The sequence below is a fragment of the Mobula hypostoma genome, chromosome 18 (assembly GCF_963921235.1).
Source record: "Mobula hypostoma chromosome 18, sMobHyp1.1, whole genome shotgun sequence".
NCBI lineage: Eukaryota > Metazoa > Chordata > Chondrichthyes > Myliobatiformes > Myliobatidae > Mobula > Mobula hypostoma.
In genome coordinates, this window is record NC_086114.1 from 68,722,758 (window position 1) to 68,750,087 (window position 27,330).

Genomic DNA, 27,330 nt, shown 5'->3' on the forward strand with positions numbered 1-27,330 from the left:
TTTGAAGGTATCAGAAGGAAAGAAATGGATGAACATCCCAGCTACTCTTTCCTAGTAAGGAGCTCAAGAATGTTAAGCAAGATTTGAATAAGGATCTGTCCTAAGGGAAGAACACAACAAACACACATTCTCACTGATGCAATACATACAGTATTGTACACAACTACAGCATGTTTGTATTCCTTGCCACTGAATAATAAGGCACCATAAATAAAAAATAACTCACCTGCTGAAAGATGCCTTTTTTAGAAAACAGCATTTATTATAATACTTTGCTTTTACAAAAGTAAATGGTCACTGGATTGATACAGTACTTAACCACTGAAATTTAACAAAAAACCCTCAATTTTGTTGGACATTGACAATTTACATAAGAGAAAACAAAGCATATATTCTTCCAACAATCTGCCCATGAGGTATCTCTAGGCTTCACAGAAAAAGCAGAGCAACCAGTGTTAATAAAGCTTGAATCAATTTAAACCATGCCAAACGCTGCTTGCAAAAATCTTCCACAATTTAAAACATACATGTCATACTAACGTTCCCATTGCCAAGAAAAATATTGATCCTTGAAATCAAATTGCAATGCAAATTGACACTAAGCAGAATCCCAGCTTTTCAATGATCCATTTCTTATCTCTTGTCTTCACTGGGTCCATTGTGGTCGGACACAAAGTCACTAGAGGGAGCATGGAGACAGATCACAGTCCCAGTGCAATGCAAATGCTGAATTCCTGTTAATATCTTGCTGTTGATCGTGCAGAGTTGCCTTTGGCAGCAAATTCACAGTCAAAGACAACCCCAGGAGCACACCAAATGTGTAAATCAAAATGCTTTGGATCAGTTTGTCTTGTCTTTGCAAAATAACATGCCAACTCTGCTGTTTTGATCATAAACAAATTCCACATAATTTTGTATTACGGGTAACATTCCATATACAGTACATACAACCAGCTAGTGGACACTTCGCTGTAACAGAAAAACAATCAATTACACAAACCCCATTTTCACATTGGCTTTTGTGTGAATAGTCGACATTGTATGGCACTACACTGCCTCCTACTGAGCAGAGGCCTCTAAGGCAGATGATAATTGAAAACAATTGATAAACGTTCAAGCTTGTTGCATTTATAACTTAGAGGATACATTTTGAGATCTTTCATCTTGCACTGGTTCTATGAAGCATACTTTCAGGAACAACCTTCATTAGTATTAATGACCTGTGAAAAGTCACAGACCTAAAAAGCAAGGTTGACATCACATCTACTGAATGCATTTCGGCAAAAAAATCCCCTTTCAAGTGGAATATCTAATAGCATAAGCACAGCCACGGTGTTGTTGGAATGGAAAAGGAAACAGAAAAAAAAACAAACGTTCCTCAATACAAAAAGCATTAAATAGCCAAGTTCACCCTCCAGTGTAAACATAGCTGATTGTCTGCTAAATTTGTAGCTGAATTTATGTCACAGTACGTCACAGCCTTTGGTTCAATGACATCTGAGAGAAAGCTAATCAGAGCAAAGATAGAAGTGATCTCAGTCAGCTGCCTGACTCAGACTTTGCCCTCAGTCAGGCAGCTCGTAACCTGGTGAGAATAGTGGGGACACACATAACTTTCAGACTCAGTTTTAAATGTTCTTTTAAATTTACTTCCTCTACATTGGATGTCAAGATGTAGAATGAACAGCACAAGTAGCCCTATATTGTATGTGCCTCCCACCACCTCACTTCTGCACTTACCCACTCTCTATGCGGTAACTTCAACAGTCAGCACAAGCTATTCAATTGGGGAGCTTCGCAACTCTGGTCCAGCCTTCCAGGAACATACATTTTGCAGAAGCCCCTCCACACCCACCCTCCAAATGCATGCAGGGTTCTCTCCAACCCTCCCAGTCATTGACCAAATCAATGCCCCCATCTAACTACCACAGGGGAGTTTTACTTGCCATAGCTACATTTCCATTCCTTAAACGGAGATGCCAGACAGGCTAAATCAGAATCATGATCACTAACAGTTCATTACTCCTTTCTCGATAAAAAGGCTGAAAATTAGCAACTCCCACATCCCCACCCAGCACTTTGTTCATCCACTCCTCCTAAAGTATAGATTTCTGGGAAAATGTTGTTTCAAAGCCTGGCTTTCACTCTGAATTGGTGGTTTAATGTAGCAGCTTTCAAATACAGAAATCCATTCTGACTGGAAGTTATAAAGCTTTCCTGACTGAACGAAGGCATTAAACTGCAATCGTTCAGCATTAGGGGTGGTAAGAGAAAGGACACAGCTGATAGCAGGGAGCAATAAGGTGTTCTTCACCAGGTAAATGTAGTACATTTCCAATCACTAACCTTTCAAATTTCAGTATTTCCTGAAAGAAGGGAGGAAGCAATGTCTAACAGTGGAAATGAAGCAAAGCCTTCTTTAAAGCCAAGTAGTAAGACTACTGCTTGGCCTGTTGTTCACCCGGCTTTGGGAAGCAATGCCTGCAACTCAGAAAAGCATCCTGTTTGCCAGTCCCCACATCCTGCAGTTTGCAATTAGAGTTGAATTAAGGCAAGCCATGATAGATACAATGGGCTGAATAGCCTAATTCTGCTCCTATGTCTTATGGTCTAAGCACTGTTATGTTAACTCAGCCAGACTAGAAGTGGCACTGAAACCACATTCATTCTGCATGTGAAAGTCTGCCAGTAAAAGATTATCCATGGATGAAAATCCACGTGGAAGACCCATCCAATACATTGCATCTCACAAATAACTATATAACTACACCACAAACTCATTGTATCCCAAACCACTTAACTACATTTCCAAAGATTTCATCAAAAATAGGAAATGTAGAAAAGTTTGAAAAGATATATCTATATAAAAGAAAATGAAAAGATTTGAGATGTCCATAGAATACAGCAAATCTACAAATGAAAACTACATTCACTTACTTGTTGGCTTTCTTACACTATAGCTAAGATAAAAAAGAAGCACCTCACACCCGTACCTGCTGTCCCTTCTCCCTGCTCTAAGCCATGACACACACCCCACACTCAAAGAGCCATTCCTACACTACATAGAAAATTTGCCATTATTACAGTCAGGTTTGACTCTGTCTTGTTGAACACTGAGTCACATCACTGCCGCTCGGAATACAACAAGCCTTCCGCAGAGATGCTGTCTCCCAATCCTACAGTCCTGATTGGGTCAATGCAAACCAGCACAGGGGTAATGAAGAATGTAATGTTTTCTCTGTGCCATATGCCCACTGGATTGGTTGGACTCAATGTCATTTTCTTGGTCTTCAGTGATTTGTCGATGTTTGACAGAACAAATTGCATGGGGGATTTGAGAACAACTTTTGTGGGGTCAATGGCGTCGGTACCACATGCTTGACTCCCAGCAATTCGCGCACCAGCTGCAACAGATGCAACTTGATTGTTCCAGTAACCGTCAATGATTGCTATCACGTGGTAAGAGAGCGTGTGAAAATGAATGCGAGTTAAATCTGAATCCCTGGTTGAGTCTGTGCGCCCGTACTCTTTGAGGAGCCAGAAGATGATATCGCTGACCATTGCAACATCGGGAGTTCCACTCCAATACTGTTGTGAGCTGTGAGGCCCTGAACCAGCACGACTGATGAACAAGAGTTCCTGCTCATTTAGGCCAATTGAGTTCACAAGAGTGAGAACCTGCTGAGGAAAAGAAAAGTGGATCAGATGGGAAATAATCTAACAGCATACCAAACAGTCAGGGGAATATAACCCTCAGTGATTATGTAGAGGTTAAAAGATGACCAGTTATTTGTCACACAATAGTCTAATTCACACCACTATGGGAGGAGAGTGGGGGGAGATTAAGCATAGATCTTTTGTATAATCCCAACGGCACAGTAAAGAGCACACTGGCGGATTTGTTCTGGCTACAACTGCACAAAGTAAATGGAAGAATCCTTAAGAGTTACCAGCCAAAGGAAGTGCCTGACTGCTGGAGGTGTACAGGATGTCCGTAGATGCTATTGGTTGGGAAGGACATGGGCGTGAAGGAAGGACAAGAAGAAAGGCATGGTGGATAGTGAGATCAGGGAGTGGTAGGAGCACATTGAGATCAAAAAGGTGGTGGTGTTGTACCTATTGCATTAAGGTTGATAAGTCTATTCCAGGCTATTGAGAAAGGCAAGAGAGGAGTTTGCTTGGGCTTTGACAAAGAAATGTCAAATACTAGAGGTCATAGTTTTCCGAAAGGGTGAAAATATAAGGGACATACGCAGGGCGATTTTTGCTTCAAACACAGTGGTAAGCATTGCCAGAGATAGTGGTGTGAGTGGACAAAGTGCTGTTCAAGGGGCATTTAAACAGATACACACACATGTGGAGAATGGAAGTATGTGGATTATTTATGGCAGATGGGATTAGTGTCATTTGGCATCATAGTTGTCACAGACATTGTGGGCCTAAAGGCCGACTCATGTGCAGTACTGTTCCATACTCTACAATGAAGAGGGACTACACACTTGCAGACACCATTTCTAACTAGATGAAGACTGCTACAGCAACAGTGTAAATTTAACTAGAATCAAGACAGGAATGGTATCTGAGTGTCTCCTCAAGTTAACTGTGTTGGAACAAAGCAACCATCCCTGCTCGTTTATTATTCCACTTTTCAACTTCGAAGAATTTAAACTAATTTCACTTTCCCACATTCTGCCAATTCAGTAAAATGGCAGTGTGAGGTTGAATCATTCCACCACAGTACAACATAGATCTACACCCTCCATCTACCCCAAAAACAATCATTACCTGTTCCACAATTGTGTTCATGTACGCAGTGTCCGTCATGCTGGCAAGCTCCAGGTGCACTGAGATTTCATTGGGGATCTGAGAGATTAACAGGCTCACCTGTGATGTGGATTAATTGGGGAATGGGTGGAGCAAACAAAGTCATTATGTTCAAGCTGAAACAGACATTGGTTACAGTTCAGAGAAATATCAGTCCTGCTTTAAGAAACATTTAAGATTGTCGTAACAAAATCCAATACTAACCTTCAGCAAGTAATGAAATGTTCTCAGTTATTGTCGACCCTCTGCTCCTCACTTGGGAAGACCTCAGTTTTCTTGACAGCATTAATACCATCATCTCCTCAAAACTAATTAATAAGCTTCAAGACCTTGGCCTCAATATCTCCTTGTGCAACTGGATTCTCAATTTCCTCACTTGCAGGCCGCAGTCAGTTCAGATTGGCAACAATATCTCCTCCTTAATCTCCATCAGCACACATGCACCACAAGGCTGTGCGCTTAGTTCCCTGCTCCTACTCGATTTATGCTTATGACTGTGAGGCTAAGCACAGCTCTAATGCCATATTCAAGTTTGCTGACAACACCACTGTCACAGGCCAAATCAAAGGTGGTAACGAATCAGCATATTGGGTGGGGGGGAGGGGACACTGAAAATCTTACTGAGTGATGCCACAACAATCTCTTACACAATGTCAGCAAGACCGAGAAGGAGAAAACAGGAGATTCAGAAGCCAGTCCTCATCCGGGGATCAGAGGTAGAAAGAGTCAGCAGCTTTAAATTCCTCAGTGTTATCATTTCAGAGGACCTCCCCTGGGTCCAGTACGTAAGCACAGCAGCGCCTTTACTTCCTTAGGAGCTCTCAAAAATTCACCATGACATCTAAAATTTTGACAAACTTCTATAGGTGTGTGGTGGTTAGTATACTAACTGGCTGCATCACAACCTGATATGGAAACACCAATACCGGTGAACAGATAATCCCACAAAAAATAGTGGATACAGTCCAGTCAATCATGGGTAAAGCCCTTCCCACCATTGAGCACATCTACACAGAGTATTGTCACAGGAAAGTATCATCCATCATCAGGGTCCCCCACCAGCCAAGTCAAGGTCTCTTCTTGCTGCTGCCATCAGGAAGGTGGTACAGGAACTGAGGACTCACTACCAGGTCCTCAACCATTAGGCTCTTGAACCAAAGGGGATAACTTCACTCGACAATCACTTGCCCTATCGTTGAAATGCTCCCACAACCTATGGACTTACTTTGAAGGACTCTTCATCAAATGCTCTTGATATTTAATGCTTGTTTATTTACTATTATTTCTTTCTGTATTTGTACAGTTCATTGTCTGTTGCACACTGATTGAATTGGTGTGTTTTCTTCTTGATTCTATCATGGTTATTATTCTAATATGGATTTACTGAGTATGCCCACAAGAAAATGAATTCACAGTTGTATATGGTGCCATATATGTACCTTGATAAGAAATTTACTTTGAACTTGCTTGAGTGCAAGTCCATATTGAAAACAAGTTTCAAAGGACTCAACTTTGTTATGTATGGTTTTCATGGATCCTATTGTACAGCAGGTTACAGGATTGTCTGCAGTATTGAAATTCACGACAAGTTTTCAATACTGCAGCAATCCTGAAATCATCTGCTACCCTGACACAAATATAGGATAGAAAAAACATGTTTTGAGCTGTCTGTCCCCTTCTGATGGGAGAGCTGATGTACAAACAGGTGTGCTTAAGCACATTAGGAAGGTCTGCCAGAAGGAAAATGATGTTATCGCTGGAGAGCCTGCATCTGGCATCCTAAATAGAAAAGGAGCTATAGAAATTAGTGTCATTTGATGTACTTAAATGGCAAGTCTTCAGCTCAAACAACAGGTCTGGGATCCCAGATAGTCTTTCCAGGTCAGGCAGTACTTCACCTGCAAATCTATTGCATCTGGTGCTCCCATTGCGGCCTCCTCCACATGGATGAGACCCATCATAAATCGGCACACTGCTTCATTCAGTACCCCACTCTGTCCACCAAAAGCAGAACTTGCTGATGGACAAGCATGATGAGGTGGAGGAGCATCACCTTATATTCCAGCAACACACATCAAAGCTGCTGGTGAACGCAGCAGGCCAGGCAGCATCTCCAGGAAGAGGTACAGTCGACGTTTCGGGCCGAGACTCTTCATCAGGACTAACTGAAAGAGTTGAAAGTGGGAGGGTGAGATCCAAAATGATAGGAGAAGACAGGAGGGGGAGGGATGGAGCCAAGAGCTGGACAGTTGATTGGCAAAAGGGATATGAGAGGATCATGGGACAGGAGGCCTAGGGAGAAGGAAAAGGGGGAGGGGGGAAAAACCCAGAGGATGGGCAAGGGGTATTGTGAGAGAGACAGAGGGAGAAAAAGCAGAGAGAGAAAAAGAATGTGTGATATTCCATCTGGACCTGATGGCCTCTAACCTGATGGCGTGAATATTGATTTCTCTTTCCAATTAAAAAAAATTCGCACCCCCTCCACTCTTCCTCTATTTCCCACTCAGACCTCTTAACTCTGTTCACCTGCCTATCATCTCCCCCTGGATCCCCTCCTCCTCCTCCTTCTCCTACGGTCTCCTCTCCTATCAAATTCCTTCCTCTCCAACCCATTACCTTTCCTACCCATCTGGCTTCACCTATCACCTTCCAGCTGGTCCTCCTTCCCCCTCCCCACCTTTTTATTCTGGCATCTTCCCCACTTCCTTCCCAGTCCTGAAGAAGGATCTCAGCCCAAAACATCGACTGTTTACTCATTTCCATAGATGCTACCTGACCTGCTGATTTACTCCAGCATTTTGTGTGTTGCTTTGGTCTTCCAGCATCTACAGACTTGCTTGTGTTTAAAGTACAACAACAGTTGTTACCTTCCAACCATCAGGCTCCAAGACCGGTGTGGATGTCACTGAACAGACTCACAGCCTGTTGACTCACTTTCAGGGACAGATGGAATATAGTAGGGAAGTGTATGGTCATGCACTTTAATAGAAGGAATAAAGGTGTAGACTATTTTCTAAACAGGGAGAAAATTCAGAAAATCTAAGGTGCAAAGGGACTTGGGAGCCCTTGTGCAGGATTCCCTAAAAGGTTATCCTGCAGATTGAGTCAAGTTAAGGGCAGCAATTGGAATATTGTCATTCATTTCGAGACAATGAGAATAAGAGCAAGTATGTAATCCTGAGTCTCTATAAGGCATAGGGTCAGACCTCACTTGAAGGTATTGCGAGCCATTTTGGGCCCTTTATCTAAAAAAAAATGTGTTAGCATTGCAGAAGGTCCAGATGAGGTCCCCAAGATTTATTCCAGGAATAAAAGGGTTAATGTATGAGGAGTGTTTAATGGCTCTGGGCCTGCGCTGGAGTTTAGAACAAGGGGGATCTCATTGAAACCTATTAAAAATATTGAAAGGCCTAGCCAGAGTAGATGTGGAGAAGATGCTTCATATAATGGGCGAGTCTAGGACCAGGGCACAGCCTCAGAAGAGAGGTGCATCTATTTAGAACAGAGATGAAGAGCAATTTATTTGGCCAGAGGGTGGTGAATCTGTGGAATTCATTGCCACAGATGACTGTGCTAGCCAGGTTATTTAGTATATTTAATAGAGGTTGATAGGTTCTTGGTTAGCCAGGGTGTCAAAGGTTACAGGGAGAAGGCAAGAAAATGTGGTTGTGAGCAATAATAAATCAGCCATGATGGAATGGTGCAGCAGACTTGATGGACCTAATTCTGCTCCTATGTCTTCTGGTTATGGGACTCTGCCTTTGTTATGTATGGCTTTCATGGTTTCTATTGTACTTTATTTTCCTGTGGGTGAAAGAAAATGAATTCATGGTAAACATACTTTGAATTTTGATATTCAAACAGTAAAGAAATGCTATAGAAAGTTGTTGATCTGGACAGCTTTCCTGTTCTTCGGGTGAGGAATGGTGTGTTGCCTCCCAGGTGCCAGGGTACGGGATGTCTCGGATCAGGTCCAGAATATTCTGAAGGGAGAGGGCAAGCAGCCAGCTGTCTTGGTACATGTTGGTACCAATGACATAGATAGGAAAAGGGAGGAGGTCCTGAGGAGAGATTTCTGGGAGTTAGGAAGGAAGCTGAGAAGCAGGACCTCCAGGGTAGTAATCTCAGGATTGCTACCTGTGCCACGTGCTAGCGAGGGCAAGAATAGTCGGATCAGGCAGATGAATGCGTGGCTGAGAGACTGGTGTAGGGGGCAGGGCTTCAGATTCTTGGATCATTGGGATCTCTTCTGGGGGAAGTATGACCTGTTCAAAAAGGACGGGTTACACCTGAATCCGAAGGGGACCAATATCCTGGAGCGAAGGTTTGATAGAGCTGTTAAGGAGGGATTAAACTAATTTGGCAGGGGGATGGGAACCAGAATGATAGAGCAGAGGAGGGGGAAAACAGAAATAAATCTAAGATAGTGAGCAGTAAGGATGTCAGGAAGGACAGGCAGGGGATGAGGCAAATTTGCAGCCATTGGGATGAGTTACAGTGCAATCAAAGCAAAAAGTACCAAATACTGGACTTAAGGTGTTATACTTAAATGCACGCAGCATAAGGAATAAGGTGGATGATCTTGTTGTACAGCTACAGATTGGCAGGTATGATATTGTGGCCATCACTGAGACGTGGCTAAAGGATGCATGTCTCTGGGAGCTGAACGTCCAAGGATACACGGTGTTTCGGAAGGATAGGCAGGTAGGCAGAGGGGGAGGCATGGCTTTATTGGTAAGAAATTACATTAAATCATTAGAGAGGTGACATAGGATCAGAAGGTGCAGAATCTTTATGGGTTGAGCTAAGAAATTGCAGGGGTAAAAGGATCTTGATGGCAGTTATATACAGGCCTCCTAACAGCTGCCGTGATGTGGACTACAAATTACAACAGGAAATAGAAAAGGCTTGTCAGAAGGGCAGTGTTATGATCATTGTGGGGGATTTTAACATGCCAGTGGTTTGGGAAAATCAGGTCGGCAGTGGATCTCAAGAGAGAGAATTTGTAGAATGTCTACAAGATGGCTTTTTAGAACAGCTTGTTGTTGAGCCCACTAGGGGATCAGCTGTACTGGATTGGGTATTGTGTAATGAACCAGAGATGATTAGGAACCCTTAGGAGGCAGTGATCATAACATGATTGAGTTCACTGTGAAATTTGAGAATGAGAAGCCAAAATCCGATGTGTCGGTATTTCAGTGGAGTAAAGGAAATTACAGTGGCATGAGAGAGGAACTGGCCAAAGTTGACTGGAAAGGGACACTGGCAGGAAGGACGGCAGAGCAGCAATGGCTGGAGTTTATGCGAGAAGTGAGGAAGGTGCAAGACAAATATATTCCAAAAAAGAAGAAACTTTCTAATGGAAAAAGGATGCAACCGTGGCTGACAAGAGAAGTCAAAGCCAAAGTTAAAGCAAAGGAGAGAACATACAAGGAAGCAAAAATTAGTGGGAAGACAGAGGATTGGGAAGGTTTAAAAGCTTGCAAAAGGAAACTAAGAAGGTCATTAAGAGGGAAAAGATGAACTATGAAAGGAAGCTAGCAAATAATATCAAAGAGGATACTAAAAGCTTTTTCAAGTATATAAAGAGTAAAAGACAGGTGAGAGTAGATAGAGAACCAATAGAAAATGATGCTGGAGAAATTGTAATGGGAGATAAGGAGATGGTGGAGGAACTGAACGAGTATTTTGCATCAGTCTTCACTGAGGAAGACATCAGCAGTACACCGGACACTCAAGGGTGTCAGGGAAGAGAAGTGTGCACAGTCACAATTACGACAGAGAAAGTACTCAGGAAGCTGAATAGTCTAAGGGTAGATAAATCTCCCGGACCAGATGGAATGCACCCTCGTGTTCTGAAAGAAGTAGCAGTGGAGATTGCGGAGGCATTAGCGATGATCTTTCAAAAGTCAATTGATCCTGGCATGGTTCCGGAGGACTGGAAGATTGCAAATGTCACTCTGCTATTTAAGAAGGAGGCAAAGAAACAAAAAGGAAATTATAGACCTGTTAGCTTGACATCGGTGGTTGGGAAGTTGTTGGAGTCGATTGTCAAAGATGAGATTACAGAGTACCTGGAGACATATGACAAGATAGGCAGAATTCAGCATGGTTTCCTTAAAGGAAAATCCTGCCTGACAAACCTATTGCAATTTTTTGAGGAAATTACAAGTAGGCTAGACAAGGGAGATGCAGTGAATGTTGTGTATTTGGATTTTCAGAAGGCCTTTGACAAGGTGCCACACATGAGGCTACTTAACAAGATAAGAGCCCATGGAATTTCGGGAAAGTTACATACGTGGATAGAGCGTTGGCTGATTGGCAGGAAACAGAATGGGAATAAAGGGATCCTATTCTGGTTGGCTGCCGGTTACCAGTGGTGTTCCACAGGGTCCTTGTTGGGGCTGCTTCTTTTTACTTTGTACATTAACCATTTGGATTATGGAATAGATGGCTTTGTGGCTAAGTTTGCTGATGATACAAAGATAGGTGGAGGGGCCGGTAGTGCTGAGGAAACAGAGTCTGCAGAGAGACTTGGATAGATTGGAAGAATGGGCAAAGAAGTGGCAAATGAAATACAATGTTGGAAAGTGTATGGTTATGCACTTTGGCAGAAGAAATATACGGGCAGACTATTATCTAAATGGGAAGAGAATTCAAAAGTTCTGAAGTGCAACGGGACTTGGGAGTCCTCGTACAGGATACCCTTTAAGGTTAACCTCCAGGTTGAGTCGGTGGTAAAGAAGGCAAATGCAATGCTGGCATTCATTTCTAGAGGAATAGAGTATGGGAGCAGGGATGTGATGTTGAAACTCTATAAGGCACTGGTAAGACCTCACTTGGAGTACTGTGTGCAGTTTTGGGCTCGTTATTTAAGAAAGGATATGCTGATGTTGGAGAAGGTTCAGAGAAGATTCACTAGAATAATTCCGGGAATGAGAGGGTTAACATACGAGGAACGTTTGACTGTTCTTGGACTGTACTCCTTGGAGTTTAGAAGAATGAGAATAGAAACATTTCGAATGTTGAAAGGCATGGACAGAGTGGATGTGGCAAAGTTGTTTCCCATGGTGGGGGAGTCTAGTATGAGAGGGCATGACTTAAGGATTGAGGGGCGCCCATTCAAAACAGAGATGTGAAGAAATTTTTTTCGTCAGAGGGTGGTGAATCTGTGGAATTTGTTGGCACAGGCGGCAGTGGAGGTCAAGTCATTGGGTGTATTTAAGGCAGAGATTGATAGGTATCTGAGTAGCCAGGGCATCAAAGGTTATGGTGAGAAGGCGGGGGAATGGGACTAAATGGGAGAATGGATCAGCTCATGATAGAATGTCCGAGCAGACTCGATGGGCCTAATGGCCGACTTCTGCTCCTTTGCCTTATGGTCTTATGGAATCAATCATCTTCCCTCTTGTGGCTGCAACTTTCTCTGTTTGATGATGGTGATTATGGTTGTATGATAGTGGACTAAGAGAGGCTTAAGATCAGAGTCACTCTCAGCATTGCCTCCAAATGGAAAGCAATTTTTGGTTTACCCGAAACCCAAAGCAGTTCGCTCATCCCTCAAGGTATACATGTGGCAGGGTATCCTCCTTCCCAGCTGATCCTTGTAAAGCATCTTAAGGAGATAGAAATTTTTTTTTGTATATTTATTTTTTATTGAAATTCAGCATCATTCAAACATTTCCATAAGATGTACTTCAGATACTGTATGTATATATCATATATTCATGTTTGCCACAAATCTCCACATAGTATTTATCTGAGGTATACACTTATAGAAAATAAAGAAAAAACTATAAAAGGAAAACTATGTACAAGTAGGAAGTGATTTTTTTACAACATGATCACTGATTTGTGGGAATAAAAAAAGAGATAAATATTTAATGAATATATTGCTGGTGGCTAGTAAAAAGACTCTTACCAGGAAATGGTTATCACAGGAGAGCCCAACTTTAAACGCATGGATGGAAATTACAATGGACATTTACATAATGGAGAAGATAACAGCATCTGTCAATCATAAATTGGAACAATTTGATTTGTACTGGGGAAAATGGTTTAACTATATAACACCCCATAGGCCTGATTTTATTCTCACAAATTATGATTATGTTGTAAAGAAAAGATAGAAATTTTTTAAAACTGCAGAGGTTGGAAATCTGCAATAAAAGTAGAAAAGGCTACAACACTGCAGGTCCATTGACGTTATGGTTCAGGTTTAGTTTTTTGGATTCTAGGTGTTCAGAGGACAGACAGGGGAGGAGCGTGTGGGGATCTCATTGAAACCTGATTGTTAAAAGGACTAGGTAAGGTGGATGTGGAGAGGATGTTTCCTATGGTGGGGGGGTCTCCCGAACTATAGGGCACAGACTCAAAATTGAGGGGTGGCCTTTTGGAACAGGGTAAGACCATAAGACACAGGAGCAAAATCAGACCATTGTACACATCATACCTTGCCTGGAAGAGATCCCAATAATCCAGAAAACTGAAACACTGCCCCCTGCACTAATTCTTCAGCCATACATTCATCTGCTATCATCCTATTCTTACTCTCACCAACACTTGGCACAGGCAATCCAGAGATTACTGGCTCGGAGGTCCTGATTTTCAGCTTTCTATCTGGCTCCTGAAATTCTCTCTTCAAGACCTCCACCCTTTTCCTACCTATGTCGTTGGTGCCAATATGTATCAAGACTTCTATCTGCTCACCCACCCCCTTTAGAATGCCGTGGACCGGATCCCTGGCACTTGGGAGGTAACATACTATCCAGCTGTCTCTTTCACATCCACAGAATCTTGTGTTTACTCCTCCAACTATAGAATCCTCTATCACTACTGCAGTCCTCTTCTCCCCCCTTTTGAGCCATAGCAGCAGACTTATTGCCAGAGACTCATTCACTGCGGCTCCGCCCGGTTGGTCATTCCCCCTTAACAGTATTCAAAGCAGTATACTTATTGAGGGGAATAGCCACAGGGGTACTCTGTACTGGCTGTCTATTTCCCTTCCTTCTCCTGACAGTCACCCCAGTACCTGCCTCCTGCAACTTAGAAGAGACACCCTCCCTGTAGCTCCTATCTATCAAGTCCTCATTTTCCTTGTGCAAGACTCCCAGAAAGTTGATTCACAGGATGAGTCTGTGGTAAAGAAGGCAAAAGGAATGTTGGCATTTATTTCAGGGGGAATAGAATATAAAAACAAGGAGATGATGCTGATGCCTTATGAGACACTAGTCAGGCTGTGATTGAAGGTTGAGTCTGTAGGAACTGAGGAAACCAGCGATCCCCAGGTTGGCCATCATGCAAGTTCATGCTGGAATATGTGGCCATACTTGTAGGCTTCATGTAATAAAGTAAATCTGAATCTGAGGTAATCAAATTCAATGGAAAGAGAAGCAAGGTTAATGTTTCAGGTCAGACACTATTGATCTCTGAGTGTCTTCAGCATTGTCTGGTTTTACTTGCTAAGGGTAGAAATGACTTTGCTTGATTCACCTTTGCTTTGAAAAGTCTCCTGCCATCACAGTACCTGCACTTACTGCCTCCGTCACAAGGCAGCTTGGGGTACACTTAAAGAGAAGTTCAAACCAGCAGCTGCTGGCCTTGGATATGTCAGCACCTTCACAAGATCCACCATCCCTTTCTGTTCTTTTATGTTACTTCATGACAAGGTTCAAGATTATTCAATGTCACTTCCAGTACACAAGTGTAAAGGAGAACAAAACAATTGTTAATCTGGATCCAATGCAGCACCAAAAAAAATCACAATAAGATAAAAGAACACAATTTAAAAAACACAATAAATACAAATACATCAGAATAGCTTACATACAAAGATTTATTGTAAGTCCATAAAGTGACACTAGGCTCAGGGGATCATGTACATTAGGTAACTGATAGGAAATGATAACAAGATAATGGGGGAGCTGTGGAGGACCGGGATACAGCATGGAACAGGCTTTTTGGCCAAACTAGCCACACTGACCAGGGTTAAATAGGATTTAACCCAAGCCTAATTACAGGACAATTTACAATGACCAATTAATCTACTGACCAGAACATCTTTGGAATATGGGAGGAAACCAAGCACCTGGAGGAAACCCATGCGTTCATGGGGAGAAACATACAAACTCTTTACAGATGGTGACGGAATTAAACCCCGACAATCCGAGCTGTAACAGCATCATGCTAACTGCTACTGTGGCACCCTAATCTTGCCATAACAATCCTGCCTTTCCTTGGATAATCAAACTCAGGAGTACATGCTGTTGATTCTATTAACCACAATCTTCACCCGTTGTTTTCAGTCTCTCAGTTACACCATCATTGTTTTACACAATACATATACCCAGGGGGGAACCATCTCCATAAGCAACAGGAATCTATAAGACTAACACTCTGATAATACAATAATTGTTTGTCATCTGGCTCACCAGGTATTTCCTGCACCCTCTTTAAAAAGATAGGGGCCCCACTTCCCACAACCCTCCAAATTCACCCAGTTCACGAGAAAATTTATTATATTGAATTAAAAGCAGATTGGGATATTAACAGGAACAATGTCTAATCGTGCCAGAAACCTGCCAGTCTAGCATACCAATGTCTTGAGGTAACAGATTATCAGAGTTTCACACACAAAAGTTGCTGGTGAACGCAGCAGCCAGGCAGCAGCTATAGGAACAGGTACAGTCGACGTTTCGGGCCGAGACCCTTCATCAGGACTAACTGAATAGAGATCTCTTCTTTCAGTTAGTCCTGACGAAGGGTCTCGGTCCGAAACGTTGACTGTAAATCTTCCTAGAGATGCTGCCTGGCCTGCTGCATTCACCAGCAATTTTTATGTGTGTTGCTTGAAATTCCAGCATCTGCAGATTTCCTCGTGTTTGCAATTATCAGAGTTTAATGTCTTTTCAATAGTCAATTGTGTCAATTAGATGCCATTCCTCTCAAGAGATACTTGTGAGAATGATTTGTGTAAACAGCTGTGTATTTCAGAAGAGGTGTCAGTAGAGTGGACACTGATCTTTGTTGGTACAGCTGCATCTCCTGGTATTTCAGCTGCTAACAATGAAATCATCTCTTTCTCTGCCACCTAATGATTATTTGTTACAGTGAAAGAAAGCTTTGTAAATCAGAGACACATAACCCCACGACTTGACTGTGTTATTGTGGTGAATCTTTATAAATTGAGCATTTGATAAGTAAAGGGATACTGGCAGATCAATAATGACTTCTGTTGAAAGAAATGAATCAGAATCCAGTTGTCTATTAATGGAAGGAGAAAGAAATTCTTCTGTGACAATTCAACAACTGTGCAGAGGGTGAGAACATCAGCACTGCATCAGAGCAGAACTGTAATTCTGACAAATGCACTGAAGCCTTCTAAAAAGCAATAACAGCAGACCAAAAAATAACAAAGGGGCAAAAATTCCTAGGTAAGTGTAGCAGCAATGGCCTTTATGAATAAAAACAGGGAAAAGGCAAACCTATTATTAGACCTGAATAGATTTCATGTACAAGCGAAGTATGGGGTAACACCTCTGGTGAAGGGGCTTGTCAAATCCATTCTGGGACTGTTCACTCACTTTGGGCCCCATTGGACACTCAGCTCTCCAGGTAGCTGTTAGCATAAAACAGCAGCTACACCGTTTCTACAGTCAGGCTAAAACAGGTCAGGGTAACTGGAGGGCCTCATACCCCTGTGAGATAGGGATATGCCTGTCCTAGTATGTGAAATCAGCTCCAGCAGACTAGGCAGATGAGTTCAACAGTGAGATCCACTGCCAGGAAGGCAGTACTGCAACACTTTGTGGACGGTAAATGGCATGACAGAAGTTGTCAAGGCATTCCACTGCAAGAAAGGAAGACCCCAGTTATGACGACTACTCATACTACTGGACCCGGACATCTGGGGTTGAGAGAGTGGAACTACCCCCGTACAATAGTTCTCCATTTTAAAAACTCTACCATCGTCAGATATGACAGACACAATAAGATGGACTCCTGATCTCAATCTACTTGGTCACGGTCTTTACTTTATTGGAATTGACCCTTCCAGCCCTTCAAGCTGCACCACCAGCAATCCACTGGTTGAACTCTAGCCTAATCATGGGACAATTTACAATGACCATTTAACCTCCCAACCGGTGCAACTTTGGATTGTAGGAGGAAACCCACACATTCCTCAGGGAGGACATACAAATTTAAATGGATTGAACGCCAAACTCTGAGCTGTTATAGCGTCATGCTAACCGCTACACTTAGTATCTGCCTGTACTGCACTTTCTCTGAAACTGTAACACTATTCTGCATCGTTATTGTGTTTCCCTTGTACCAGCTCAATGTACTGATTTGATAAATACTCTGCACGAATGGCATGCAAAACAAAGTTTTTCACTGCACCTCAGTACCGTAACAATAAACTGATAACCAACCTATTAAAATCACATTCCAGCACTTCATTAGAAGACAGATACAATCCCAGTAGCACAAAGAACAGAGGATTTTTAGTTCTAGACAGCTTAAGCAGGGGCAATACCCTCTGTGAACCCTGCCAGAACTTTGTAATTTTCAGTGAAATTTCCTATTTCTTGGTGTCAAACTCTGTCCCAATCTCTCAACAATTCTATAGAAGGCTAATCACAATTTACAATTCCAAAAGCTACCCCACTTCATTGATAAATGAAATTGTATTTTTATATTTTGCGATTCAGCATGGTAACAGATCATTTCAGCCCAATAAGCCCACACCACCCAATCACACACGTGACAATTAACCTTCCAACTGTACCTCTTTGGAATATGGGAGGAAACCCACGCAGTCACAGGGAGAATATACAAACCCCTCACAGATGGCAGCAGAATTGAACCCAGGCTGCTGATGCTATAGTAACGTTAAGCTAACTACAGTGGTATTGTGCTGCCCTTTTTGTTAGTAAGGATGTAGAGATGTTTAAGATAGGCTTAGGGAGACAACTCCAACAAAGATAAATACTGCATAGCCCCAAGGAGTTTGAAGCATTAAAGGACAGGATATATTCAGTGCCAAGTTAGCTCATACTTTTATCTTACCTCCTCTAGTCTCTTATCTCGTTCTTTTTTTTCCCGTCCCTCCATCATGTGTAAACCCGAAAGAACAACAAGCTCAGGTTTAAATTCCTCCAGACTTGATAGAAGGGTCTCCAACATTTTCATTTCTCCATTCAATATATCGTGGGAGAAGATGAAGCGATTGGCATGAGGTGCCTCAATTTCCCCCCAGTTTTGTCCTGTACAAAAGAGCCTGCATTTAGCTTCATTCTTCTCAACAACAGACATTGGCAATATGTAATAATCCATGTGTCAGTGCATTTTGTCATAAACTTTTCCCAAGCAGCTATCACCGACTGCAAAGCTGTGGACAAGAGGTGAGAAAAGGGGAAAACACATAACTTGTTAAAACATCAAAACATTCCCTGACATTTTAAACTCTGATCAGAGTTTTTGTTTATGTAACCTGAAGTGACATTGCTAGTAAAGTGCCATCGAAGGGCTCTACGTCATGTCCGTTTGCATGCCCAGCATGCTCAAATAGTCAAAGAGGGTTACCGCAGGACAGCACTCCTTCTACATCAGCCTGGACAAGTGATTAGGGGTTAAACAAACTCTGGAAGCTAAAAGAGGAATCCTAGAAAGGATTATCAACAGAGTAAGACAAGCAACTTAGAGCCAATTTAGCAATTGCAGACCTCACACACAGAACAATGGAACTTTTTACTTCTGTTCAATCGCCCTCTACCTGAAGAATCTACTGATAAGGAGCAACTCAGCTTTGAACATGAACTGACCACTATTCACATCAATTTTTCCTGTCCTGTTCTTTTTCAGTCTTCGTGAGACTTCAATCCTTCAATAAAACATAATATATTTGGCCTTAAGTTTTCTGAATTTTCTAGCTGGACATCATCACACTGATGCTTTTTGTGACATTGTTACACATTCAATGTTTGCTGTTCTTCCTAGATTACAGTAGTAACCACATTTAAAAATATTTCATTGGTTCTATGCTTTAGGACATTCTAAAAGAGTGGAAAGTATAAGTAAGCAATGTAAAGGCTGATTTATACTTGTGTGTCAAATGTACGCCGTACATACAGCATAGCTGCATACCCTACGCTGTACTCTACGCCGAACCCTACGCCGTAGCCTAACGCGCACCTCTCCCAAAATGTAACTACACATCACGGCGATGCAGACAAACAACCGTGATTGGTCCGCTTGGTAGCATCGCATTTCCTCCTACACTGCAATAGCTTCCCATTGGGTGACTGAAGGGCAGGGAAGGAACTCTGGCTGCAATGCTTTCCATAAAGCTTTACAGAGCTCCGAAATTTTGGAGGACCCTGTGATTGATGCCAGGTTGTAGCTAGCTGCTACAGCCTGTTGACTTCCACCTGAAGCTAAAACTCGAATGGTGATTGCCAGTCTCTGAGTATACTGTGCGTACACTGGTGCGAAATAAACGGTTGGAGACGATGAACCAAATTGTCAAATCTACCTGCCGACATCCAAAAATATTTGAAATGCATTTCCTCATCCATGTCTCTCAGTGGCCGGACAAGCACAGAAAATTCACCCTCCTTCAGTTTCAGTCGCCATTGTTCGAAGTTTGAGTTTTTTCGTGTTGTTTCAACACAAAGAAACTCAACACAGTGGCATAGAAACTCCACCGCCATCTAGCGTTTTGGCGGTGAATTGCAGACCGACACAGACACACCAACGCACAAGTATAAATGCTCACAACGGCGTAGCCCACTTGCGTAGGCTACGGTGTAAGCTAGTATGCACAAGTATAAATCAGCCTTAATTGTGAAAGGCATCACTCCCCATCGCAGTCCCTCTTTGCAGACTCTGGATTTGCTAATAAGGTGTTAAGTATGCAAAGAGTCTGTGCCCCAGTTCATCCCCAGCAGCTGCATAATAAAGGACTCTCTGATCAACACGCTGTTCCCAGGAACATTAAGTGCTACTGGAAGGTCATCAGCTCGGTGAAGGACACCCTTTAGTCTGCCAGAATCCCGTTGGTTTTCGATGGACAGTCAGCGATTCAGCTCGGGACCGTTCATCTGGACTAAGGGGAAATGGCCAAAATTAAATGGAGGGAAGGGGTAGAGCAAAAGCTGGCAAACAAAAGAGGTTTCAATTTGGGAGGAGTGGTTGATAGGCAAATGAAGATGGGCCTATAACTGACCCCCTCCCCTACCTGGATCCATCCATCACCTATTACCACTTGCTCCAGCCCTTCCCGCCACCTTTCTATACTGACACCCTCCATCTTATCTTTCAAATCTCAACCTGAGATGTCAACTGCCCATTTCCCTCCACAGATGCTGCCCGATGTGTAAAATATGGTGACATTAAAAAGTAGTAACAATTAAAAAGATTGCTCAACTCTGCACTCACCAGTCTGATATTCCAGAATGAGATGAAACTCATCCATTTCCTGCAAAGATTCTGGGGGAACAATAATCCGATCATCCAAGAGTTCCTGAAGCTTGGGACCCACAGGCCCACACAGAAGCACCTGCAGCCAAAAATAATATAGAATAATAATGCTTCCCAAAATTGAAACAAGTAGGCGAAGAATGGCTGTGAAAACAGCAGCCCTGCTTACGGCAGCAGTGTTGGTTAAATCCACAAACAGTTGCATCATTTACAGACAACACTTGGCCATCACACCATGGCAGCTGATCTCATCCAGGTCACAGTACATCCAGCCATAAATCAAGAAAAACAAATTCAAAACACAACTACCCTCTGGAAAGAGCACTCATTCAACCTGACCTGAGGGAGGGGTGACACTAAATGAATCTGACTCCAGTTTATCCCATACACCCAATGGCCACTTTATTAGGTACTTTGCTCATTAACGCAAATATTCTAATCAGCCAGTCATGTGATATAATGCATTTTATGCATGCTCAATGCAAAAAAAGCATGCATACATGGTTAAGAGATTCAGTTGTTGTTCAGACCAAACATCAGAATGGAGAAGGAAAAAAATGTGATCCAAGTGACTTTGATCATTACATGAATGATTGTTGGTGCCAGACGAGCTGAATTGAGTATCTCAGAAACTGTTGATCTCTTGGGATGTTTATGCACAACAGTCTCTATAGTTTACAGACAATGGCGTGAGAAACAAAAAAAAAATCAATGAACAGCAGTTCTGTGGGCAAAAATGCCAGATTGGTTCAAGCTGAAAGGAAGGCAATAGTAACTCAAATACTTTTTTTTTAAACTCAAAAACTCAAATAACTTTCCCATTCAATGTTCTTTTGAAGACCTGGAGTTACACTCTGATTTCGATTCTTTGCAGGATGGGTCCCGCTCTCAGGGCCTCAAGACTGGCCACTTTTTGATATGCCAAGGACGCGGCCGAGAAGACTAGCGCGTCTTCAGGGTACCAGATCTTCTTCGCTCTGGACACAGGCTGCTCCAAGGCTGGTGCTGCTGACGATGACTGATGTGGTGCAGGAGAACAAGGAAGATCGGAAGCAGCGGGCTGGCTGTTGGCTGTGTGCCCAGAGGGACAGAGCTCGGAAAATGCAATGCATCAGACTTTTAACACCATAAATCAGTGAGTTGTTTTGTTACGTCTCCCCTCTTGCTGTGAAACAGGGACACCTTTCTCCCGGGAGGGAGAGGGAGCTAACTGTCTTTAATAATGGACGCTACCTTTCTGAGACACTGCTCCCTGAAGATGTTCTGGGTACTTTGTAGGCTCATACTCAAGATGGAGCTGACGAGATTTACAACCCCCTGCAGCTTATTTTAGTTCTGTGCAGTAGCTCCTCCATACCAGACAGTGATGCAGCCTGTCAGAATGCTCTCTATGGTACATCTATAGAAGTTTTTGAGTGTATTTGTTGACATGCAAAATCTCTTCAAGCTCCTAATAAAGTAGAGCCGCTGTCTTGCCTTCTTTATAACTATATCGATATGTTGGGACCAGGTTAGGTCCTCCAAGATCTTGACACCCAGGAGCTTGAAACTGCTCACTCTCTCCACTTCTGATCCCTATATGAGGATTGGTATGAGTTTCTTCATCTTACCCTTCCTGAAGTTCACAATCAGTTCTTTCGTCTTACTGATGTTGAGTGCCAGGTTGTTGCTGCAGCACCACTCCACCAGTTGACATTACTAGTTGGCTCAACACTACCTGTACCTCAGCCTATCTTTGTATCATCGCAAACTTGGCCACAAAGCCATCAATTCCTTCATCCAAACCACTGACATATAACGTGAAAAGCAGTCCCAACACTGACCTCTGAAAAACACCACTAGTCGTCAACAGCCAATCAGAAAAGGCCCCCTTTATACCTACTCCTTTCCTCCTGCCAGTCAAACAATGCTCTATCCATGCTGGTATCTTCCCTGTAATACATAGGCTCTTAACTTATTAACCAGCCTCATGTGCGGCAACTTGTCAAAGGCCTTTTGAAATTCCAAATACACAACATTCACTGACTCTCCTTTGTCTATTCAGCCTGTTACTTCCTCAAAGAATTTCAACAGATTTGTTTGACAAGATTGCCCCTTAAGGAAACCATGCTGACTTTAGTCCATTTTATCATGTGTTTCTAAATACCCCAAAACCCAATCCTTCAGACTCCAACATCTTTCAAATCACTCCTTTCTTCTGACTCCTTCCATTCTTAAAGAGTAGAGTGTCATTTGCAATTCTCCAGTCTTCTGGAACCATTCCAGAATCTATTGATCCTTGAATTATCACTACTAATGTCTCCACAATCTCTTCAGCTACCTCTTTCAGAATCCTGAGGTGTAGCCTATCTGGACCAGGTGACTATCTACCTTCAGACCTTATGGCTTCCTAAGCACCCTCTCCTTAGTAACAGCAACTATACTAACTTCTGCCCCCTAACTTGTTCAAATTTCTGGCATACTGCTGGTGTCTTCCACAGTGAAAACTGGCGCAAAATACATAAGTATTTCTTTGTCCCCCCATTACTACCCCTCCAGTGGTCCGATATCCACTCTCACCTCTTTTACTCTTTATATATCTGTAAAAAAAAACTTTTCTCTCCTTATGGCTCTTTCAGTTGCCATCTGTTGGTTTTTAAAAACTTCCCACAAATTTTCCTTTTATGCTGACTTTGACTTCCCTTGTCAGCATGGTTGCCTCATCCTCCCTTTAAAATACTTCCTTCTAAAATTTTATTTTATTTATTGAGATAGAGCACAGAGTAGGACCCTCAAGCCTCACCACCCAGCAATTCCCCGATTTAATCCTAGCCTGATCACTGGACAATTTACAATGACCAATTAACCCACCAACTGGTACATTTTTGGACTGTGGGAGGAAACCCACATGATTACAGGGAGAACATACAAACTCCTTACAATTAGCACCTGTTCTTTGAAGCGTTGTGCTATTGTGCTGCCTCTTTGGGATGTATTTATCCTGTACCCCAAATTACCTCCAAAAACTCTGCCATCATCCCTGCGATTGTCCCCTTTCAATCTACTTTGGCCAGCTTCTCTCCAATGCCTCTGAAATTCCCTTTACACCACTGTAAGACTGATAGATCTGACTTCATCTTCTCCCTCTCAGACTGTTGGGTGAATTCCATATTATGATCACTGCCTCCTAAGGGTTGCTTTACGTTAAGCTCCCTAATCAAATCTAGTTCAATCCAGAATTGCCTCTCCCCTAGTAGTTCAACCATAAAATGCTCTAAAAAGCCATTCTACAAATTCGCTCTTGGGATCCAGCACCAATCCAATTTTTTTCAATCTACCTACATATTGAAATCCCCCACTCCCTCGCAATATTGCCCTGTTTACATATCTTTCCTATTTCCTGTTGCAATTTATCCCATATCCTAGCTACTATTCAGAGGTCTGCATATAACTCCCCTCAGAATCTTTTTACCCTTGCAGTTCCTTAGCTTTATTCACAAGGATGCTATATCATCTGATCCTATGTCACCTTATTCCTCTCCCTACCTGCCTGCCTTTTAACACAAAGTGTATCGTTGAATGTTAAGCTCCCAATTATGATCTTCTTTCAGCCACAACTCAGTGATGCCCAAAACATCATACCTGCCAATCTCTAAATGTGCGACAAGATCACCTACCTTATTCCATATATTGCTTGCATTCAAACATTACACCCCCAGTCCTGTATTCGCCACTCTTTACGATTTTTCCCATTACACTTCAACTCATCCTGAAATTTTGCCCTGTCATCTGCCTGTCCTTCCTCAGTCTCACTACACACTGCATCAACTTGTATACCAAATGCCCTACCACCTAGTTTCCCATTCCCCCTGCCAAATTAGTTTAAGTCTCCTCAGCTCTAGAAAACCTGCCCACAAGGATACTGGTCCCCCTCAGGTTCAGGTACAATCCATCCTTTTTGTACAGGTCATACCTTCCCCAGAGGTGATCCCAATGTTCCAGAAATCTGAAACCCTGTCCCCTGCATCAATTCCTCAGCCATATATTCATCTGCCAAATCATCTTACCTTCACTGGCGCGGGACAGACAGCAATCCAGAGATTACCACTCTGAAGGACCTGCTTTTCAGCTTTCTACACAACTCCCTATAATCTCTCTTCAGGACCTCCTCCCTTTTCCTACCCACATCATTGGTACCAATATACATCATGACTTCTGTCTGCTCACTCTCCCCCTTTAGACACTGCGGATCCTATCTGAGACATCCCTGACCTGGCACCTGGGACACAACATACCATCTGAGTTTCTCCTTCATCCATAGAATCTGCTGTCTGCTCCTCCAGCTATGGATTCCCCTGTGCCTACTGCATCCCTCTCCTCCCCACTTCCCATCTAAACCACAGAGCTAGACTCAGCACCAGAGATCAGGTCACTGCAGCTTCTTCCTGGTAGATCATCCTCCCACCACCCCCCACAACAATACCCAAAATGGTATACTTATTATTGCGGTGTCGGCCACAGAGCTTCTCTGCATTGGCTGCGTCTTCCCTTTAGCTGTCCTGGCAGTCACTCAGGTACCTGCCTTCTGCAAGTTAGGGGTGACTACCTCCCTGTAGCTCCTATCTATCACCTCCTCATTCTCTTGTATGAGTCAAAGGTTATGGAACTGCAGATACAATTCCTCAACACTGTCACTAAGATGCAGCTCAACGCACTTTGCGTACATGTAGTAATCAGGGAGATTGGAGGTCTCCAACAGTTCCCCCATCTCACACAAAGAACATACCACTACCTCTGGAACCGTTCTCAGCTATGATAGACAAAGAAGAAAAAACTTTCTCGAAAAACTTTCTTAGATCCTTGGCCAGTGCTTGCCCAAGCCTGTTCTCACCAAACCCTGTTGAGTCAAAGCCTCCTGCTCCAAAAATGACTGCTTTGCTTACATCACCCATTTTATTGGCTCAAATAAAACTCACTCCCATTGAGATTTGACATTTTCAAATGGTTCCTGCCTTGCAACAATGTCTCTCACTCACTCCTTCAAAAAACCTAAAAAAGTGACCACTGAGTGTAGAAGCAGGTAGAATAGATGTCTTTTTCAGGCTGGAAGGACATAACCAGTGGCATGCTCCATGGATCACTTTTTGGACCTCCATAATTTCCAATATAGTTAATGACTGGAGGGTGGGGGCAGAATGCAAGGTACCCGTCTTTTTGCAGTGATACTGAAAGAGAAAGGAGGCATGTTGTGATGACAATATTTGGGACACGAAAGCAGTATATAGACAGGGTGAATAACTAGATGAAGACTTGGCAGTAGAGTTTAATGTGGGAACACATTAGCTCATGCTCTTCAGTACGAGGAATCAAAAGTTTAAAGAGCATAAAACAAAGATTAGCAGGAAAGTGCAACAAGTAGCTAAAAAGTTAAATGGTATTTTGGCTTTTTCTGCAAGAGGTTTGGACCTTAGAAGCAGATAAGTATTGTTACAATTGCAGAGCATTAGGATCGGAATTAGTTCACTACTGTCACATGTTACCAAGGTCATTTGTCTTATAGTGTTCACGGACAGTACACGGAGGTGAAATAATAATAATATAGAATGTAACAGTAACAGCTACAGATAAAATGTAGTGCAGGTAAACAGTAAGGAGCAAGGTCACAACTAGGTAGATTGTGGATTGTGAGGTCTCATTGTACACGAGGTCTGTTCAAGAGTCAGATAACAATGGGATAAAAGCTGTCCATGAGCCTAGTGTGACAAGCTTTCAGGCTCTTGTTATCTTCCATCCGGTGGGAGTGGAGAGAACATTCTTGTCTTGGGTGGGTGGGGTCTTTGATTATGCTAGTTTCTTCACTGAGGCAGTGAGAAGTACAGACAGAGACAATGGAGGGAGGCTAGTTGCTGATATGATTTCTTGCAGCCCAGCCACAACTGGATTACTGCTTTGATTTCCTTATTTAAGGAAGTCTATAATTGTGTTGGAGCAATAGCATGTGAATTACATAGGACCATAAGCTTAATGAGTCATATCACAAAGATACTTCTAAGAATTTTGATGTTAAGAGCTAAAAATAAGATACAAGCTGAAATAGGTAAAGAACAATGTGGTTTTGTGAAAGACAAAAGTACAAGACACGCAATATTGATGTTAAGGATACTATCAGAAGAAGCTATTGAAGTGCAAAAAGATTCGTTTGTTTGTTTTATCGACTACACAAAAGCATTCGATAAAGTGAAGCACAGTAAGTTATTTGAAATATTTTACAGAAAACTCTAGATCTAGATTCGAAAGACCTCCGCCTAATGAGAAATCTGTGCTGGGAACAAACTGCCGCTATAGATGCAGAAGTGAGTCAGTTTACGAAAATCAAGAGGCGTTAGACAAGGGTGTGTTTTCTCCCCTGATTTATTTAGTGTGTACAGTGAAACATTACAAAAAATAAGAAACATCTTGGGAATCAAAGTTGGCAGTGAAAACATCAATGATTTCAGATATGCAGATGACACTGTGTTAATTGCAAGTACGGAGGAAGAACTACAAAACTTAATTGATTGCTTTCTTCCCTTCAATCTTTCTCATAATTACCGTGCATTCTAACTCCTTAAAACTTAGTTGTTGAAGAAAGTGCAAAAATGGGTTTATTTATCAATTGCAAAAAGGCAGAATGTATGGTGATATCCAAAAAGAAGGAGAATCCTATCTGCAGACTGAGAATAAATGGGGAAGGCATAAAACAAGTACAGAACTTTTGCTACTTAGGAAGCTGGGTGACATCAGATGGCAGGTGCAACTTGGACATCAAAAGAATAGGGGTGGCAAAGGACACCTTTACGAGAATGAAGAGTATACTGACCAATACTAAACTAGGCATGACAACCCACCTCAGAGTACTGAAATGTTATGTTTATCCAGTTATGTTATATGGCTCAGAATGTTGGACAATATCTAGTAACATGAAGAAACGAATTGAAGCAGCAGAGATGTGGTTTTTGAGGAGGATGCAAAGAATATCATGGACGAAACAAATATCTAACGAGGATG

General features: G+C 42.4%; 1 protein-coding gene across 3 annotated transcripts in view; it reads right to left on the reverse strand.

The window, feature by feature from the left end:
• Positions 1 to 246: 246 nt before the first annotated feature.
• adpgk (ADP-dependent glucokinase) overlaps positions 247 to 27,330 on the reverse strand; it is a 37,683-nt gene continuing 10,599 nt past the window's right edge. For 2 of the 3 annotated variants that reach the window (XM_063071061.1, XM_063071063.1), the window contains 4 exons: positions 20,263 to 20,383; positions 17,893 to 18,089; positions 4,786 to 4,884; positions 247 to 3,681 (listed from right to left, as the gene is read on the reverse strand). In XM_063071061.1, the coding sequence (XP_062927131.1) occupies positions 3,124 to 3,681; positions 4,786 to 4,884; positions 17,893 to 18,089; positions 20,263 to 20,383 (975 nt within the window). In that variant the 3' untranslated portion in view covers positions 247 to 3,123. The remainder of the gene's footprint in view (positions 3,682 to 4,785; positions 4,885 to 17,892; positions 18,090 to 20,262; positions 20,384 to 27,330) is intronic. The other variant, XM_063071062.1, reaches the window with a different exon arrangement.